Here is a 21333-nt window from a genome sequence, read left to right on the forward strand (position 1 = left end):
TGTGCATTTTTAATCTTGAGAAAAGATGAGGGAAGGGGGACTTCATACCAGTCTTCAAATATGTTAAGGGCTGTTATAAACAGGACAGTGATCAATTGTTCTCTGTGTTCACTGAAGATAGGATACGAAGTAATCGGCTTACTCTGCAGCAAGGGAGATTTAGGTTAAATAGGAGATATTAGGAAAAACTTTCTTACTACTATAAGGATAGTTAAATCCTGGAATAGGTTACCAAGGAAGGTTGTGGAATCCCAGTTATTGGAGGTTTTTAAGAACAGGGATTACACGAACATCTGTCAAGGATGGTCTAGGCCAGGGGTCGGCAACCTTTCAGAAGTGGTGTGCCAAGTCTTCATTTATTCACTCTAATTTAAGGTTTCGTGTGCCAGTAATACATTTTAACGTTTTTAGAAGGTCTCTTTCTCTAAGTCTATAATATATAACTAAATTATTTTTGTATATAAAGTAAGTAGGTTTTTTAAAATGTTGAAGAAGCTTCTTTTAAAATTAAATTAAAATGCAGAGGCCTCCCTGACTGGTGGCCAGGACCCGGGCAGTGTGAGTGCCACTGAAAATCAGCTCGCGTGCCGCCTTCGGCACGCGTGCCATAGGTTGCCTACTCCTGGTCTAGGCTTACTTGGTCCTGCCTCAGCACAGGGGGCTGGACTAGATAGCCTCTCCAGGTGCCTTCCAGTCCTTCATTTCTCTAATTCTGTGGTTCTTTAATTAAATAAGTGCTTGCCATTGGCTGAGCACACCATTATGTAATCAGTTTTAACAATGAGGGAAAAGAAATAGGGGAGAGTTGCATGTTGAAAATGGCAAAAAGCTAATGACAAGTGCATATTTCTCAGAATCACAGTAAATGTTCTGTTGCTGTCAAAGAGACAAGATGAGTTCCAAGGTAGATCAACTTCTGTTGGTGAAAGACAAGCTTTCAAGTTTACACAGAACTCTCCTTCAAATCTGGGAAACTAACTCAGAGTGTGTCACAGCTAAATACAAGGTGGAACAGAACTGTTGCTATCAAGACATTTAGTTCTTTTGCCCAAGACAGGAAAGAGATCTACCTCTACAACTTCTACATTCCAATTATAGGCATGCTTTAATGAGACAGCACTACATTTGTGTTAGAGAATTCTGTGGTAAGAGAGTTACAAACACAGATTAGGGAAAGTTTGGAACTAATAGGTTTGTCCCTTTAGCTCATGGAGCCGTAGATGGGAAAGACCTAGCTAGTCATTCTCTGTGGTATAATAAATTACTCAGATTGTAAGCTTTTTGAGGGGCCATCTTTTTGTTCTCTGTTTGTATAGCACCTACCACAAAGGGCTCCTTGGTGCTGCGGTAATATAAATGATACTCTCTGGAGTCAGTAGACGGGACAAGGCCGTGCGGTCAGGTAGTTGAAGCAGGGGCCTGGAAGTTAGGCTCTCATTCATGTGGCATGTCTATACTATAGTCAGAGACTGTGTCTACAGTACAGTGGCATAGTTATGGTGCTGTACCTATGCTGCTGTAACCCTGTAATGTAGACACAGACTACAGCGACAGAAGGGGGTTTTCCGCCACTATAGGAATTCCACCTCCCCGAGCATTCTTCTGTTGCCTTAGCTGTATCTATGCCTGGGGTTAGGTCAACATAACTATTGTATTCAGGGGGATGGATTTTTTTCACACCCCTGACCACCATAGCTACGTCAACTTAAGTTTTAAGTGTAGCCCATGCCTCAGCTCATTCTCTTACATGTGTTTTTTGCCTAACGAAAGCCCTCTAGTATCCACACACACAACCCTTAAGGCACATGCATATTTGTGCCTTGAACCTGTACTTGTTTACTTGGCTGGAGGGAGCGGGATCCGGTTAAAGCTTGGACTGTGCTTTTGCTCAGACTAGAACCCATCCACTTTGCAGTGAGGATGCAGGCAAGATCATTTGAGTGCTGATAGTTCTCCAATATCCTTCCCACAATTCTCTTTGAGAGACAGACAAGTTCTTCTGCAATTGACACAATTGCTTGGGAAAGAATCCTAGAATGTCTCAGCACAAAGAACCATGGGTTATGCCCCTTGATACATGTGGGCGAGTGCAGAAATAGTGAGGACACAGGTAGGGCTTTGCTGTGGGAATGCTCATACTCAGGCTAGACTAACGCAAATGTTCAGTCCGGGATGCCAATTGTCCAAACTAACTGTGGAACGTAGACATACCCATTGTGTGCCTTCAGACAAGACACTGAGTCTCTCTGTACTGAAGTTTCGCCATCTGTAAAATGAGGATAATATTTAGTTAACTAACTTCATTGGGGTATTGTGAGGCTTAATGTTATGCTTTTTGAAGTTAAAAAGCATTATATAATTACTGATTATTATGACTCACGTGGACCAGGAACTCACCTCCAATTTAGAATTATTATGTCTGGGGAATTAATTAAATTCATAGCTTGCTGGAGTATAGTTTTAATTATAAATAGAGCTGAGTGGCAAAAAACATCTTACCATCAAACAAAGAAATCACTCTCTGAAAGTCTGAGATATATGAAGACTTTTCTCAAATAGAAAGGCAAATGCTGTGACCCTGTTGCCACCAGTACAGGCTGTTGTGTAGCTGCTCCTCCTCCAGGGAAGAAGTAAGTGGCTACCAATAAGAGGCATTTTACATTTTCAAGACTCTTTGCTGCTAGGCTCCCAATTTCTTCTGCAGTCATGATTATTCTTTAGGGTGGATTTAATTTAAATCAAATTGTTTTAAATCACTCGTCAGGAAGACTTGATTTAATCATGGTTTTCTACATAGAAGTGCATTCTTGTTGGTTGTTATAACCTTAAAACATATTCTTCACAACTCAGAGAGAGATGTAGGTTTCATTTTTAGAAAGTACACACTATACATTTTTAAACAGTGATTTATTTTGAAAACTTTTCAGATTAGTTTTACACCTTTATCAGAAAATGAATGATTGTTTGGTTATTTCATTTACCAAAGGTAATTGAAGCAGATATTTATGAAGTCATTGGGAGGTGAACTATCTCCAGTTCAACAGGTTAATCATTAATATTTGGAGGATTTTCTTGCCATGTTGTACTAGGAGGAGAACATCACCAGGCAGACATTTAAATTGTTTTATTTAACTAAAACCACAATGTTAAGTATTCTGGACTTTTTTCTTCAACCACAAACATAATATTTTAACAAAACAAAACAAGCATATGTCCCCTCACTTCTCACATTTGTCTCCAGACTTCTTCTCCTTCTCCAGATCTATTCCATCCCCAACAATCTTCTGTTCATTGAACTTTTTGAAAATTTGCACTTTTAGAGAGAGGTAAGGGATTGACTCTGTGTACACAAATTTGCAGAGAGACAATAGAGTTGAGGTCTGTTATTTCTCACCTCTATGTATTATTTATTTATGAAGTCACAAATCCACAATTTGAGAACTGCAAGAGACACAAATCCGGTTTGAGAACTGCAAAACTAAGTATCTCTGATGATATTTTCTAGACTGAGCAATGAGTCCCATTGGGTAGATAGAAAGAGTAACCTACATAATCTATACAGAAGCCCTTGGAACCCATAAAATTGGGTCCCTAATCCATAAACTATTGGAACTCGTTTACAAAACTCTTCTTAAACATTACATGAATATATTGTCTCATACTATAGAATTTATAATCCATATTCCATGATGAGATATCTTTGAGCTATAATGTATCTTAATTAAAACTATCTTTAGATAGGTTTTTCCCTCAAAAAGCATTTTATCAAATCCAATTTAAATTTAAAAAAATCCAATTTGTTTTTATTAAGAAAAAAAACAAAAACATTGATTTTTATCCACCCTGTAAGTCCTTCCTGGTGTTTATGCCTCTGATGTATTTATAAAGAGCAGTCTTATCTCTCCTCAGCCTTCTTTGGGTTAGGCCAGTGGCTCTCAACCTTTCCAGAGTACTCTACCCCTTTCAGGAGTCTGATTTGTCTTGCATACCTCCAAATTTCACCTCACTTAAAAACTACTTGCTTACAAAATCAGACATAAAAATACAAAAGTGTCACAGCACACTTTTACTGACAAATTGCGTACTTTCTCATTTTACCATATAATTGTCAAATAAATAATTTGGAATATAAATATTGTACTTACATTTCAGTGTACATTTCAGTGTATAGACAAGTCATTGTCTGTATGAAATTTTAGTTTGTACTGACTTTGGTAGTGGTTTTTATGTAGCCTGTTGTAAAGCTAGGCAAATATCTGGATGAGTTGATGTACCGCCTGGAAGACCTCTGCATACTCCCAGTGGTACGCATGCCCCTAGTTGAGAACCACTGGGTTAGGCTAAACAGACCAACTTCATTGTCTCCTCTCGCCACTGAACTTGTGAATAGAGCCTTGCGCAGATTTAAAAAAAAATAAATTATCTGCATCCAGTTCACGATCCGCAAACATGGTCCGCAGATATATGCATTCGTGGATATAAGGTGGATATCTGCAGATTTGCAGACCTCTACTTGTGAATGTGTTTGAGTTGGTCTGAACCATTTTGTTGTTGATTCTCAGTCAAGCCCATAGGAAAGAGAACCCTTTTTCTGTTGCTAGGCAGCCTGCTTCAGAAGATAATTAAAACATATTGGTATAAGGGAAAAGGTTTGGGATGTTGCCTTTACAGTCATTTTCTGTATCTCTACCATGCAGTTTTTATGGTGCTTTATTGTCAGAGCCTTTAGGAACACAGATCTGTATTGGCCAGGCTAATAAATCGCTGCAAGCACAATATACACTACATACTACTTGTGTATGTTTCACACTCCTATATATTTAGAACCTGTAATGATTGCTTCTATAACTTTTGCTGGGGTCAGCAGGAATTGTTGTGGTTTGTACACTCTCTCTCTCTCTCTAGTGTATCACTATCCTTCTATTTGGTTAGCCATTACTCTCTCTATTTAAACAGCAGAAGTAAAGAATTCAATGTAATAGACCAGGACAGTTGTGTTCCCAACAAGATGATGATGTCAAAAAGGACCAGCTCTCCTTGTTTATACGCACAAGCAGAGTACGGTTTCCTGGGACAACAGGTGAATTGCGCTGTTAGGAGGTAGTGGATATTAGTGTAGGTTAACCTCGTGCTTAATGATTTTGGTGTGAGCCCTGGAAACTGGGAGGTCATTTTGGAAAACAAAAGTGATAGAAGTTGTGACCCTATGCCCCATATTCTTCAGAGATCTGCTTATGATATGAATATGGCATAACTAGGATATGTTTTATGCAAGATGGGTCACGTGCGGCATCATCGGAAAAGTTATGATTTACTGAATATGATTATCCTATTTTTAGGCATGTATCATTTCTGTATCTGAAGTTAGAATATTGAGTGTAACAATTACAACTGTGTTTTCACCTGGGGAACGCCCACCAGACAGTTTGCAAACAGCCTGAATGGGTCATTAGGGGGAACAATAGCTCTTTGAAGAAGCTAATCTTCCTCCTTCCTGAGAAGTTTTCTGGGATGCTGCTTTGGCACTGCAGGGTCAGGGGATCATGTCACCTGGTACGGGACACCATCTTGGACTTCCAGAGTTTTTTCATTGACGGGTGGAGGTCAAACTGGGAAACAAAGGATTCCTGTCATATGCAAATCCTGTTTAAGGCTGGGAAGTGAGCTAATCTTGGTTCTTCTCCACTGGCTCCCTGCCCAAGAAGGAAGACTGCTGAAAACACCTGAAGAAACAAAGGAACTAAGCTGGGGCAGCCAGGTGCTGAGCCCAGGCAAGAAAGGTCTAGCCTGTGAAAGGAATTCCTGGAGATTTAAGCTGCAGGCAATGCTGTTTACCTTCAAGAAACTCTGTGACCTGCATAAAACAACATTTAGGGTGATAATTTGCTACTATTAACCAGTTAATTTAGTGTTTTGTTTCATTTGCTCAGTAATCTGCTTTGATCTGTGTGCTGTTCATAATAATCACTTAAAATCTGCCTTTTGTAGTTAATAAACTTTGGTTTTAGAATAAACAAACGTTTGTGTCATTCATAACTGGGGGGTGGAGGAAGGCAAAAAGCTGAGTATATCTTCCTCCACATTGAGGGAGGGGGTGGATTTCATGAGCTTATGCTGTATAGATTTTTATGCAGTGCAAGACAATATAATTTTGGATTTGCATCCTAAAGGAGGTATGCACTTGAGTGCTGAGCAATCTCCAAGCTGAGTCTTCCCACGCACAGCTGATCTCAGTGTCTGTGTATCTTTCTGCAGCTGGGTGTGTCCCTGCCTCTGTGTATGTGCGTGCGGGTGCTGGAGAAGGCTTGAGGGCCTGGCACAGCAGGACAGGGTGTGGGAGCCTAGGCTGGTGGAACGGGCGGGCTCAGTGGGACCTCAGTGTGTCAGGTGGCACCCGGGGGCGGGGGAGGACCTGTCACAGAGGTTTAAAGAGTCCAAAGAATTAAATACATTCCCAATTTTGAAATTGGAGCAGCAGTTACAAAATTTCAAAGCACTGGAAGTGTTGTATAGACTTTCAAAGCAACTTGTTTCCCCCAAATAAAAGATTACCCCACACTTGGCCATGTTTTTAAAAATACATTTTAATTTTAATATCTACGTCCTGCTCAGTAACTTCTAACCATTGCTTATCCCTCCCATATGCATATCCCATTTCTTTTAGTGTGGAATTAGGTGCTGTGAAAATCCACCCTCTTGTTTTAATCTATATAACACAACACAAAGAACAGGTGTTAGAATTGTGACAAATGTATAGACTAACTGAAGGGGTAATTGTCAGTTTGGGATAGCATTTTATATGTAATTTTTTTTAAGGTTAAGTGAAATTATATGCTATCAAGTTTAAAAGGTAATACACAATTTCACCACTTTATAGAACAAAAGTGGTTTTTGTTTTAAAGCAACAATTTTGATTTTACAGTGTTGGGGAGAAGTAGCAAAAGTCCTGCAATTGGCAGCTGCAATGCATTAGCCTTCTGAGAGCCTTTAAACAACATTATTTATTTACCAGTGAACCAAGGAAATATTTGGTTCACACAAAGTAGCATGAGCAACATACTTCCTGCATAAGCTATGAATAATCAGCAGTGGAAGGAAGCTGCTGTGCACCAGCTTTCAAAAAATAGCATAGTTTGTTTCAAAGCAAGGTATAAGACAAGCCAGATGGTGAACTGATTCAGCTAAGACGTATAAATCTGGGAAGAAAGTTTGTGTTTCAGAAGTATTCTTGCCAAAGAGAGCAGGGTGTGTCACTGAAGCTCTTGATCTAATTTTGTCTCTTAAAAACAAAGGTTTAATTTCCCAATTGACAGACTTTTATTTTTAAATAATAATTTCAGTGTATTATTTTTTTAGGCGGTCCAAACATGTGGGCTGTCACCTCTGAAGAGCGAGCAAAGCATGACAAGCAGTTTGAGAGCCTTAAACCCATAGGAGGATATATTACAGGTTAGTTTGTGGTATACATTAACTTCTGTGTGCATTAAAGTACCTGTGTAAAACAGTTTGAAAACCTTCATCCTTGTTCAGCTGTTTGTTTGCTGTATGACTGATAACCATGCTGTTTGACCATAAAGCACATGTTTTTATTATAAACGCTTTCAGTCACAGGTTTATAAACTTGGTTTCATATGAAATCTGGCATGGAATATCTCTGCAAAAGGGGATATCCTTCTTTTTAACCTGTGCACTAATGCAGCCAACCACCTTTTGATGTCATCCCTTCCAGTTCCATAAGCTAAGTAGAGTCAGGCCAGGTCAGTGCTTGGATGGGAGGCTGCCAAGGAAATTTTTTTGAAGTTGCTGCAGCAAATGACATTGGTGATTGAGGAAGTAGCAGTCTTCCCTCAGAATGGTTTTGAGGGACACTGTTGCTGGAGTTTTAATGCTTTCGTATGAGATGTAAAATTAAGGTCCTGACAACTTGTGTTTATTAAAGAGCCTATGGAATTTATCGCAAGTAACTGAGTATTAACCTCTGTGCCTTCCCCAGTTCCAACTTGGGTAATTGCATTCTGCTTACCTAAGCTCTTCTGGCATTTTCAGTTGCGTTGAACATTTTCTTCTCCTAAAATGTTGGGTAGTGTTGCTGTTCGTTGTTAAAAATCTTCTGTGTTCCATCCCAGAGAAGGCTGGAATTTGGTGGTGAAGGATCGCTTACATGTTTGTAACATACTTTGAGATAAAAGGTGCATTGTGAATGTAAGATTATTTTTTCCTGCATAAACAGGAATGCTAAACCTTGAAAACTGACTAATGTGCATACACAACACTTTTTGTTTTACTATGCATGTATTTAATAGTGTGATCCATACTGAGTGTGAAACTTGGTGTGGATTTGCATAACAAATCATATCCCTTCCCAGAAATATTGAGTAATAAAAGTCTGTCTGTCTGGAATTGTGTGTTTATGTACAGAATGGGGTTTATTTTTCAAGTTTTCTTCTGTAGATGGAAGAGATAGTAGTGGACCAAATTAGACTGAAATAAAAATATATATACTGTTCTCCCCCTCACTCACACTGCCACTACCAACAAAAAAAGCAGTCAACGAGGCTGAGACTGAATACTCCATCATTTACATTGTATCATTGTAAGATCTTGGCTGCTGTTGATTTGTGACATATAAAACCGCCATTTACAGCTCATTTAACCCACTTCTGGGAGCCAAGATTACAAAAGCCATTAGTACATGCAAACTGCCATCACCACGAGCTTGTTACATAGTTCTAAATTTTCAAAAGAACTCCGCACCCAACATGCTGAGCTCTTATGAAAGTTCTGGCTTTAATAAATATCTGCGACTTTATTGTAAGGTATTAATACAAGACTTGTTTTTTTCCTTTTTTATCACAGGTGATCAAGCACGTACCTTTTTCTTGCAGTCAGGTCTACCATCATCAGTCCTAGCTGAAATATGGTAAGGCTTTTAAAAATAAATAAATACATATAATATATAATTAATTAATAAAGGATTGGAGATACATAGACTTTAAGGTCAGAAGGGACCGTTATGATCTTCTATTGTGATGCTTGGCTCACTTGTATAGATTTTGGTTTGATTTATGTTACCAGTTGAAAGACCACTTTTCAACTGCATTATATAAAGAGTGAAACAAGAATGGTGCCTGGACTTACTCATTTCAATATATACTTGTCATTATATTTAAGTTTCAATATCTGTTATAATAGTGGAATAAATTGAACTGTAATGGAACTTGAGTAAAAAGGATTGTGGTGGTATAAAAAACAAATAGTGACAGGTAGCTTTTATTGCATTCTTTACATAATTAGTGGTTTAAGGGAATACAGTACATGTACACTTTTAGGCCCTGATCCTGCAATTAAGATTCAATGTGGCTATACTTGGGTGAATAGGTCTGTCTGAGCAGATCAGATTACAGGATAATGGCCACACTTTTTAATCAAGAATTTGATCCTACTCACAGAATCCTACTCACAAAATTCAGATTGGTCGACCATGAGCACCGTCACATGGATTAAAAACTGGCTTCAGTATCATAAACAAAGGGTAATGATAAACAGCAGGATATCAAATTAGGGGAGACATCTGGTGGAGTGCCGCAAAGTTCATTGTTGGGCCTTACATAACATTTTAAATAATATGGAAAAAGAGAGAAATAATAGGTTAATGAATTTCCTGATTGATACTAAACTGAATGGTATTTGAAAGACCAGTAGAAACAGATATATCAGAAGTCACTAGAGAGGTTTGAAATATGGACAAGAAATAATAGAATGAGACACAGCTTGGGGGAAAAATGCATGCTAATAAATTGGGAATGCAAAATAGCCCAATCACAAGAAGAAACCTCGGAAGACATAAATCCTACAGTTGTATAGTTGGGTTATAGATATCAAATTGCATTTAATATTATGTAACATCATCTTCTTCCTTGCGTTAATCCCATTAAATAGGGTCTGCTCTCCAAGTCCTCTCCCTCCAAAGTGCTCTGTTCAGTACCATATATTATACCACGTGCTAACGTGTCTTCCTTTATAACATGCCACCAGTTCTTCTTGAGTTGGCTTCTCTGTTTCCTTTAGTCTTGATCTGTTGGACTCTCTTATCTACATGGTTGTCAGGACTGTGCTTGACATACCAAATCATCTGAACCTGCAGTCACTCATTTTCATTCATTTGGGGACTTATAGTGTTAGTTTGTGGCAAATTTTTACGACCAGCTTCAAACCTGATGCCAGCCCTTCTCCTTTTTCAGCCAGGCCTGGGATTGGCTATGGCAGAGTTACTATAACATAAGATAGCAGCTGAAAAAAGCCACTGCAGTTTTAGTTGACATAGGAAGAGACATCAGCTCATGAAATAGGGAGGTATTAATCCCTCATTGTGATTTCTGAGTGCACTCCAGAATATTGTGTTTTGTCCTGGGCATTTCATTGCCGGAAATATGCAGACACACTAAAGGAAGTTTAGAGAAGAGACCTGTAAAGTAATTAAGGGTGTAGTGGAACTGACTCGTGAGGAAACATTAGATATATATATACACACACACCTCTACCCCGATATAACGCGACCTGATATAACACAAATTCAGATATAACACAGTAAAGCAGTGCTCCAAGAGGAACGGGGCTGTGCACTCCGATGGATCAAAGCAAGTTCGATATAACGCAGTTTCACCTATAACGTGGTAAGATTTTGTGGCGCCTGAGGACAGCATTATATCGGGGTAGAGGTGTAGACAGACACACACACACACTCTCCCCTTTCTATCTTGGTTAGATGATGAATGAGATATGTAAGTGAATAAGATACATTTACAAATATGTAAAGGGTGTAAATACAAAAAATGGATAGGAAATCTTTTTAATGGTATGTTGGGATATACGGGAACTAGGAGCAATGGAATGAAATTAAGAAAAAGGAAATTTGTTAAGTATCTGGAAAATTTTCTGACAATAAAATGTATTAGATTCTATGAAGTAATCTTCCAAGGAAAGTGGAATTTTCTGGGAATAGTATCTCAGTGCATGAGCTGTCCATTGTATTTATTCACCGTTTATAATATTCAGTTTGGGAAGATGCCACGAGAGATGTGTGTTAAAATTTAAAAATAAAATTCACATACTAATTGAATTCTACATAGTGATCTGTAAGTATGTAGGTATACTATGTAACTATATTAAAGATTTTTAGTAAGTGCCATGTTGCAGTCTTTTGAATTGATCTCTTGTAATGGCAGATCTTCATTTAATGTGATCTTTTTGTCTAGTGCTGAGCCATAATTGATGCAATAAATGTTGCACACGAAGATACTATGTTGCCAAAGAGTCTGCTAGTTTCCTGGGCACTGAGTGTTTAATGTATGATAATTTTAGAAATTGAGTCAAATAAGAAGATGCCAGATTGTCTGTATTAGCATATGTAAACAAAAACAACTGTGCTTTGTGCAAAAAAGTCAAGTTCTACAATTTTCGAAGGGTTTGCACATTGTAGAAGGTCATTCATAACTTTCTGTAAAATCAATATCAGGTTAAACTACAAAAGATAGCAAGGAAATAGAATAAGGCGGCAATAAATGAAATTAACTTTCTCACTCAAAACTTAGTGCTTACATAATGTTTCCTTCCCCCCTGTTTTTTAAGGGCTCTTGCAGACCTGAACAAAGATGGGAAGATGGATCAGCAGGAATTCTCCATAGCTATGAAACTCATCAAACTAAAATTACAAGGTCAACACTTGCCTGTGGTCCTCCCACCTATCATGAAGCAACCTCCAGTATTCTCTCCGTTAATTTCTGCTCGCTTTGGTACTTACAAATATTTAATATATTTACTGGTGTTGAGAGATTCACCAAAAAACAAACAAACAAAAAAGTATTGAGGTACATTCATATTTATATATAACAGATGAGATCATTACAGATCATTTGACTAAAGAAACAATGATTGGAAAAGGGATACCCTGGTCTAAAGAGGTTTGCAAAAAAATTTCTCTGAAGCTGTTGAAGAATTATCCTTTAATTTTGGATGTTTGTTGCTTATTAGCTGCCTACAAGGTAATTCACACAGGAGTACCCGACTAAATCATTACACATTTGGCTTGTAAGATGCATGAAAACTGTTCTTATGTGTGACTTACAGGCTGTCTCCTTGACCTAGAACTCTTTTCCCTTTTCTCTCCAAGATGCTAACTTCTGCTCTTTTAAAATTATGCTTTAAAACTAGAGCTAGGTAAATATTTAAAATCTCTCAAGGAATAGTTTTATTTGAAACATTTTTGAGTCCATCAAATGATTCAATTAATAGTACTCGATCAGCTCTACTTCAACATTTATTTTCTCTTTAGCTTATGACTTACTCTCTCTTAGTGTATTCTGGGATTCTGTGTATGCATGACACTGTGTATTGTGAAGCATTTATAAACCAAATAATGTCTGCTAGACTACAAAATATATCCTATGCATCCAGGTGTGTATATAGTTTATAAAAGTATGTGTATACGTGTATCTATTGCACAACTGTTTTTAATTATCTGACTAGCTCTAAAGTGTGTCTATGTATATTTACACATGTATAGACGCTTGTAAATATGTAGCGTTGATAGCCATGTGATGAATTGCAGAGCCATGCAAAAAATTAATTTATCACGCATTGTTCACCACCTCACCCAGCATTCTTCCCATCAATCCATTTTCTCCAGTACTCATTAAATAAATGATGCCAGTGCCCTGAGTAACTTCCAACAGCTTCATTTGGAAAAAAAAATCCATTAGCTAGAGACATTTCCTTCTTTTCACCAAATGTGGAATTTTTCCTCCAAGAATACTGCGGACAGAGGCTCAGGACAAGCAGGGTTCAGTCCTGCAACAGTGACAGCTTTTTCTATGCATAAATTGTCACAACTTTAAAGTCCATTATTTTATGTCCCTGAGGGGCTGGCAGTAAGAGGCTTATAGAGAAGTCACTATAGGGTGGGTATTGGAACCATTAGCTAAATATATTTTGAGCACATGTTTGTTTCTTCATTTGTGCTTTCTTCTGCATGCAGCATACTCTGTGGCTGGAAAGCTTGAATTAGAGCTGTTCAAAGTGTGAAGAAAAATAGATCGGGGGGAGGGATAGCTCAGTGGTTTGAGCATTGGCCTGCTAAACCCAGGGTTGTGAGTTTAATCCTTGAGGGGGCCACTTAGGGATCTGGGGCAAAAATCAGTACTTGGTCCTGCTAGTGAAGGCAGGGGGCTGGACTCAACCTTGCAAGGTCCCTTCCAGTTCTATGAGATAGGTATATCTCCATATTTAATGTAAATGTACATCCTAGAGTATAGGCATCTCTGCACATTGACTGTCTCCTACATTGAGTTTGTATAGCATTTACCAGGCACAATGGATCCATTCTTAGTTGAGTCCTCTGGATGCTGCTGCAGCATTAAATGTTTAATAATAGTTAGTTATTTAATTTCTCCTTTAGGAATGGGTAGTATGCCAAATCTGTCCATCCCAACATCTGTGCCTACAATTGCACCTTTAGCTCCCATGTCATCATTGACCTCAGTGACTTCGATTCCTCCCTTGGTTATCTCTACTCCCCTGATGCCTTCTATCAGTACATCATCATTGCCAAATGGAACATCCAGTCTCCTTCAGCCTTCACCTATGTCTTTCTCTTCAAGTAAGTACTACACAGTAAGATACTCAATTTTGAATACCCATATCTAATTCTTAGTGTAGATTATTAACTTGTATCCATTTATTTTTCTTTTTTGTTTCAGCATTGCCTCATCCTGGTTCTTTCAGTCTCATGGCAGGAGGATTTGGTGGTACTAATATACAGAAGGCACAGTCTCTGATCGATTTAGGATCTAGTAGGTATGAAACTTAAGACTTAAAATGTCATGTCTTAGACTTTAATAACAAATGCCTTTTAAAAAAATTACCATATAACAGTTCATATTTACAGGCAGAAAAATAAGGAGATGTGTGAACAGCATATATAGACATGATATTGCTGAACATTGATACATATCTAGGAGATAACTGCGATAAGCGATTAATTTGCGTTTGGATATGAGCGGTTCAATAACATTGTCAGTAAATGTAACAAACGTGCTCAAAGTGGGTGGAGGGGTTCAAATGTGAAAAAGCGCTGTCAGAAAGAATGGAATGAAGCAGTGTTAAATAAACAGAGACAAAACATACAATCCAAGAATTAGGTGTTATGGAAGCTATGTCAATATTGCAACATGTTCTTTTCTGAGGAAGTTGTGTGTACAAAAGTTGTCTAAAAGATTATCTATTGCAAACATTTATCTCTGAGGTCATTTTGCAAGTAATTGAGATCATAAATCTTTGTGATCACCTTCCTTATTTGTTTGTGCCAAAAGTGTTTAAAATAAAAGTTTGGTCTCTTTGGCTGTGTCTATATTATCTTCCCCCACCCCAAGAGTTCCTCACTGTTGCTACAGACAGATAGCTCCACTGTAGTACTGCTGTAGCAGGGCTCCAGGCATCTAATGATATTTTAATCATGATGTTGTCTAACATTCAGAGCACGTTTATGCAATGTAGTGTTTTGAAAGGTTTAGTATAAATCAGCACTCTCACTCTTGCTACATTCAATGACTCTGAACCAGTGGTAGCAGCAGTGCAAAATTTTAGGGGGGAAAAGTATAGTTTAGGTGAGGCTTTTTGGTTTAGGGTATTGGCAGCAGGGAGTGACTTTAGAAGTTGCAGATGTTCTGTTTTGAAGGTGAGTCAGTTCATTGGTTGAATTTTTCATACATTCATGATTTCATTTTTTGATTTAATTCATGTCCTCACTTAAATTTGCTACTCAGTCATTGTCCTTAGTTCTCAGAGTCCTGCTGTAGGCTTTTTCAGGTCTTGGGATGTGTTCCCCCTGCCTTCCAGAACTACTGGATTTTTATTAATATGTCTTGATTTTTTCCCCCCATACTTTCTTAAATACTACTCGGTACAAGTTCTTCAACATGTTGTTTGTAGACATATTACGTGAATGCAAAGACTGCTTTCCAGTATGTTCAATTTTTCATTTCAGTGCTCTAAATAAACACTGTGTGCTACATGTAATAAGCATGTAATTTCTCTATTTTTAGTTGCATAATAAGTTGAAAAACAGGGTTTTAAAATTCTATAATGTTTTTGTTATGATAGAGAGCAGAGACAGGATTGGGGCTTCCTGCTGAGTGCTGCACAAACCAATAAGGGGAGACAGCTCCTGTTCCAGGGAGCATATCATCTAAAGCTTGTTTATTAAACAATGGAATTTAGCATAATGTATTTTTGTCTTTTTAACATTTATATTGCAGTTCAAATTCTTCCTCCACCGCTTCACTAACTGGGAGTTCACCTAAGTCTGGATCCTCAGACTGGGCAGTTCCTCAGGCCTCCAGATTAAAATACAGGCAGAAATTTAATAGTCTTGATAAAGGCATGAGTGGATACCTATCAGGTTAGTATAGCATTTGGACTGAAAAAAAACAGTTTTTTCTAATTATTAGAACCTAAAAGATATTAATGATGAAATCCTTTGAAGTTAATCTGAATTTTACAACTGACTGCAATGGAGCCTAGATTTAATCCTAAATAACCATATGTTTTTCTAAACTTTTGGTCTGAGTGTTACCGAGACACAAACTGGCTTATAAAAATGTCACTATATGGGATATTTAGCTTTTGTGTGTGTGTTAAATTAAAAAAATTCCTATATTATGCTACACAAAACAATCTCAGTTTACTAATCTGTAAACGAAAGTTTGGGTATGTTCTGCAGGTCTGCCCTAAATTTGAACTTTGCTGCTTTCAAAGTTTGTGCTTCAGATTCTCCTAACCAGCTGGCCTCATCTTTACTCTGCTCTATTGTTTTGGGGGATATTTTTCAAAACTCCCCCAGTCAACTGAAACTTTTTTTTAACAACAAATGTAGTAATGTACACATAATTTTGTTCTTGAATACAATTTCATACAATGAGCCAAGAGCAAATATTTAAAGGGCTGAATTGTGTTAACATCTCTTTGATGTGAAAGGCTGTTTTTTGTTGGTTTGGGGGGTTGGTGGGTAGGTGGGTAAGTATATCTGTTGGGGGATGAATAAATAATACTTTTCTTTTTGACTTTTAGCAGTCATCCCTAAAGGTCTATCAGACATGCTACAGCCTATATATTAAGCACTCTTGTGGTTTAGATGGCTTCTAACCCCTTTAAACTCCTCTAATGGTACAGAAAAGACGAGACCTGTCATTTTAACTAAAAGCTCTTCTGTGTAGCAGTTTTCAGTCTGATTCAGTTTTTGCTTCACCTTGCATGTGTGCTTCTGTTAATCAAGAGTGAAAGCTATGCTGCCATCTTTGTTATAAGGAAGAATACTCCTAACAAAGAAGAAAATGGGCTGCAACTGTTGGCAACAATGTACTGATTATTTTGCTCCATTGTGTTGAGTAGAGCTCAGCCTGTATACCTTTTGCTGAGAGACAAGGTGGGTGAGATAATCTCTTCTATTGGATCAACTTCTTTTGGTGAAAGAGAAGCTTTTGAGCTCCACAGATCACCAACAGAAGTTGGTCCAATAAAGGATATTACCGTACGCACCTTCTCTCTCATATCCTGGATCAACACATCTACAATGCTATCTTTTGCTGATTCATTCTGTCATATTAAAAGGAAAGTATAGTTCAATTCTAGTATACATTTATATTGGATATGAAAGCAAAAGATACTTTAGAATTCATAGAATCTTGGTGGAGAACATTCAATAAAAAAGGTATATTGGAGTCACAGAGGTATTCATAAGGAAACCAAAAAGCTGAGAAGGGTCAGGTTGAGGGCAGAATATGACTAAATAGTTAGGTATAGGAATGTATTGGGGGCAAAAAAAAAATCTTTTATAAAACCCCATAACCAACCTGAAACCCAATTGATGCCAATAAAGTATGCAATACAAACTTTGGAAGGCAAATATAAGTTAGAGAATGGGGGCTAAGAAGAAATTTGGAGGAAAAAAATTCCCAAATGAGGACATTAATTTAAAAAAAAAAATACTGATTTTAGAATAAGAAAAGACACATGAAGCAAGAAACCTGTGGGTGTGTTTAATAGACCCCTAGGATGTCAAGGGCAAGAACAGAGAATGAGATTGCAGAGAAACTAAACTGCATCTTTGCATTAGGCCTTGTCTACACTACAGTTTTGTCAACAAAAGTTATGTTGCTTTAATTAAACCACTGTTGCATGTCCACAGTAGCTTCTTGAGTCAGCAGAGCGCATCCACACTAGCAGCTCTTTCATTGACACAAAGAGCAGTGCATTGTGGGTAGCTATCCCACTATGCAAGTGGCCACAGGGTGCTTTGGGAAGGGTTTGCAATGCCTCATGGAGCAGGTGCAGCGTCACATGATACAGGTTTGATCGTTTAATGGGCATCCTACTAGATTGCCAGCTGCTTTTCAACTGAAGTGTATGTGGGGTGGAGAGAGTATGACAGGGAGTGTGTGGGGAGGGGGCGGGGGAGAGAGAGAATCACTGTGTGTTGGGGAAGTGTCTCTTTAAATTTAGACATGCAGACTTTAAGTTCAGACAGCAGCCTGAGCAACCAATCCTGGGGGAGGGCAACACTCCCCTCCACCCCCACCCCACCCATCAGCCCCTGGCTCTGGATAGCACAGCAGTCTCTCCCCGGCAGCAGCAGCCCACTGCCTGCCTGCCAATTCCACATTAATGGTTCTGTGATTCCCTCCGAGTTCGCCCACAGCCGCCTCAGCTACTGGGAGCAGCATTCTCAGCAGCTCTATGAACTCTCCACGCTGAGGAATGTCAAAGCTTTCCAGAGCTTTAAAAGGACAGGTGCATGCCTGCAGGGCAGCTGAGTTCAAAACAATGAGCAGAGCAGTCACAGTGGGCATTGTGGGATACTTGGGGAAGCCAGTTATGTCAACATAACAAACAGCAGCATCTACATCAGGGGTGGCCAACCTGTGGCTCCAGAGCCCCATGAAGCTCTTCAGAAACGAATATGCGGCTCCTCGTATAGGCACCGACTCCGGGGCTGGAGCTACAGGTGCCAACTTTCCAATGTGACGGGGGTGCTCACTGCTCAACCTCTGGCTCTGCCACAGGCCCTGCCCCCACCCCACCCTTTCCTGCGTCCTCCCCTGAGCCTGCAGTGCCCTCGCTTCTCCCCACTCCCTCCCACGCTCCTCCCCCCCTGCATGCCACGAAACAGCTGATCAGGAGGTGCAGGGAGGGAGGGGGAGGTGCTGATTGGCTGGTGGGCGAGAGGTGTAGGGGTGGGGAGCAGATGGGGGTGCTGCTGACATATTACTGTGGCTCTTTGGCAATGCACATTGGTAAATTTTGGCTCCTTCACAGGCTCAGGTTAGCCGCCCCTGATCTACATTGATGCTTTGTCACTTTAACTTTGCCTCAAAAAGTTTTATTCCTCTCATCAAGGTGGTTTTATTTTGTCACCAAAAGTAGCTTTGTAGTTTGTACACCTCCACTGTTTTGTCAGTAAAAGCTGCCTTTTGCTGACAAAACTGTGTAGTGTTGACAAGGCCTTAGTCTTCACACTGGATTATGGAGAAACAAGCAGTTTTTATTTCTATAGTGCCTTTAGGGTTGCAACCCTCCAGGATTGGCCTGGAGTCTCCAGGAATTAAAGATTAATCTTTAGTTAAAGATTATGTCATGTGATGAAATCTCCAGGAATACATCCAACCAAAATTGACAAACCTAAGTGCCTAGCTTTCATTACCTGAGGTTACTGAGCAATATCAGAGAGGGAGAAGGGTCCTAAAAGGGAATCAAACAGCTCAAAAAATTTACATCGGCTTCAGCAAGACCCCGTTTGGGCGTAACGGTCAGCCTGCATGGAACGCAGGTTTGTGACCTAAGTTCCCTCTAAACTGCACGGCCGCACAGCAGGCTATAAAGGGCTGGGCAGCCACATGGCCCTGAGAGGAGCGAGGTAGGGGGTGGATGGGGACTGGGGAAGGGGCAGCAAGTTGGGGTGTGCAGGGCTGCTGCAGGCCTCTCCCCCAGTCCTGGAGCTCGCTGCTGGCAGCGGGGACGGGGGGCCCCACCCCCGGAGCTCGCTGCTGCTGGCGAGGACGGGGGGCCCCTCCCTGGAGCTCACTGCTGCTGGCGGGGAGAGGGCTGAGGGGAGTCCTCTGGCTCCAGCCCCGGGGCAACCTGCTCCCCAAACTCCTCATCCCCAGCCCCGCCCCAGAGTCTGCACCCCCAGCTGGAGCCCTCACCCCCCCACACACCCCAACCCTGAGTCCCCTCCCACACTCAAAACCCCTGGGCCCCCCCACCACACATCATCTCCATATTGGTGCACATAATAAAATTCATTCCACACATGGATATAAAAAATTAGAGGGAACATTGTTTATGATCTAAATTTGCAGCCATGGATAGCATTCACTTTAGTATTTTGAAGGACCAAAAGGCAGAAGTAACTGAATAACAAAAATATTCTATTTATTATTAAATACACCCACACTTCTGAAGGGTAGTCAGTGTTGAAGGACTTAAAAAATTAAGGGATAATCCCAGTATTTATATATCATTTAGCCTGCTGTCCTTACTGGAAAAATAATAAGGGGGCACAGATCTTATGGACTTTTGAGGTTTTACAAATCTCTCAGATTGCTTGGGTTCTACAGAGTGGATGTCTTTTCACTTTTTCCCCCACTGTAATTTAAAAGAATGTGCCCTAAGGACGATTACATTAAAAAGAAAAAACACACTAGCTAATGGGTCACATATGATATGTATTGGGGAGTAAATAAATCTCTCTCCACCTTACTTGCCTAAAAATCTAGCCTAGCAATAGCAGCAGTAACTTGTTTAAATTTATAATCACATACACACTGTGGGCTTGAAAATTTGACTTAAGTGTTGCGTTCCAGATACGCTTGTGGGAAAGGAGGGCTAGAAGAAGAAGAGCAGGTAGTGAAAACATTTAGTAAATTATTGTATGGTTCTTGATTCATTCATTTTAACATTCACGGCAGCAGCAAAGGCTCTGCAGGCACCCCATCCAGGGCTGAATGTATTTTAAAAATGACTTTGTGAAATAAAGGACACCTGTAAAATGCTTTTTGTGCTATGTACTGTACTGTGTACACAGGAGAAATTGCTCAAATACATGCTTTTTTGTTTTTGTTTTTGTTTGTAAACAATACAAGCAATGTGCCTGACTCCCACAGATGTTAAGGGATGAGTTTTTCATACGTGCCTACATGACTTAGGAGCACAAGTCCCATTTACTTTGAATGGGATTTGTGCTCCTGAATCAGTTCGATGCTATTGAAAAGTTCCACTCAAAGTTACTAAAAGAATGGAGTTCCATAAAATATCTATTCAGTAGATCACCAAAGGATTATTGTGGTCTAGTGGATACAGAAGTGGACAAGAAGTCAATAAACCTGGGGTTCAGTTTGTGGCATTGTTACTGACTTGGTGTATCACCTTGAGCAAGTCACTTCATCTGACTGTGTCTCAATTTCTCTGTCTATAAAATGGAAACAACTCCTCTCCACTTTTTTAAGGGACTCGGATTTAAGTGTGAAAAGTGCTAAGTGTTTACTATCATTTTTTCTATAGACTGAGGGTTTCTTCCCAGCAATCTATATAGTTTGTTAGCAGGGGAAGGAAAGTAGCCCCCACATTAACAGTGTTAACTCTTTGCAAATAGTCAGCTACATTCTACATATAGCTGTGAAGATCACCATAAACTGTTACATTCATCTGTGGTGGGATTTTCTGAATGAGAAAAGTTGGTCAAGGACACTAATGATATTTCTTTACTTGTGATCATTGTGTCTGTGGTTTGTGTTTTTAAAAGTAGAAAGAAATAATACAGTATACAGACTACCAGCATTAATAAACCGTCATCACAAATGGATGAAGTCAAATTAAGAATAAACATGGGTTGCCCCAGTGTACAACACATCACATAATATCTGTCTTTTGTTCTAAATAGATTTATATATGAAAATTCTTAATAGTTTAATCTGTATTTCACTAAGGATTTCAAGCAAGGAATGCCCTTCTGCAGTCAAACCTTTCTCAGACTCAGCTGGCTACCATTTGGTAAGTTTACTCACTGATTGATGAGAGGCTTACACAATTGTGGTGGGGAATGTAATCTGCTCTCTGCCATCAAGTGTTAAAGGACAAGGTCCATTTAAAAATCATACACTGTAAAACCCAGTAAACTTTATTTACCCATTTTGCTAATAATTGATTAAAACTGCACCGTTTTAAAAGTCCAGTTTGTAATTTATTATTTATACTGGACTATGTAAATCAGCAAAGTCAGATTTG

At 39.3% G+C, this 21333-nt stretch overlaps 1 protein-coding gene across 2 annotated transcripts in view; it reads left to right on the top strand.

Annotated features, from left to right (window-relative positions):
* ITSN2 (intersectin 2) overlaps positions 1-21333 on the top strand; it is a 126522-nt gene that overhangs the window by 29985 nt on the left and 75204 nt on the right. For both annotated transcript variants that reach the window (XM_045011649.1, XM_045011650.1), the window contains exons 3-9: positions 7357-7449; positions 8857-8920; positions 11629-11792; positions 13454-13654; positions 13755-13851; positions 15312-15454; positions 21036-21099. In XM_045011649.1, the coding sequence (XP_044867584.1) occupies positions 7357-7449; positions 8857-8920; positions 11629-11792; positions 13454-13654; positions 13755-13851; positions 15312-15454; positions 21036-21099 (826 nt within the window). The remainder of the gene's footprint in view (positions 1-7356; positions 7450-8856; positions 8921-11628; positions 11793-13453; positions 13655-13754; positions 13852-15311; positions 15455-21035; positions 21100-21333) is intronic.

Source organism: Mauremys mutica, chromosome 3 (assembly GCF_020497125.1).
Source record: "Mauremys mutica isolate MM-2020 ecotype Southern chromosome 3, ASM2049712v1, whole genome shotgun sequence".
In the NCBI taxonomy this organism is placed as follows: Eukaryota; Metazoa; Chordata; order Testudines; family Geoemydidae; genus Mauremys; species Mauremys mutica.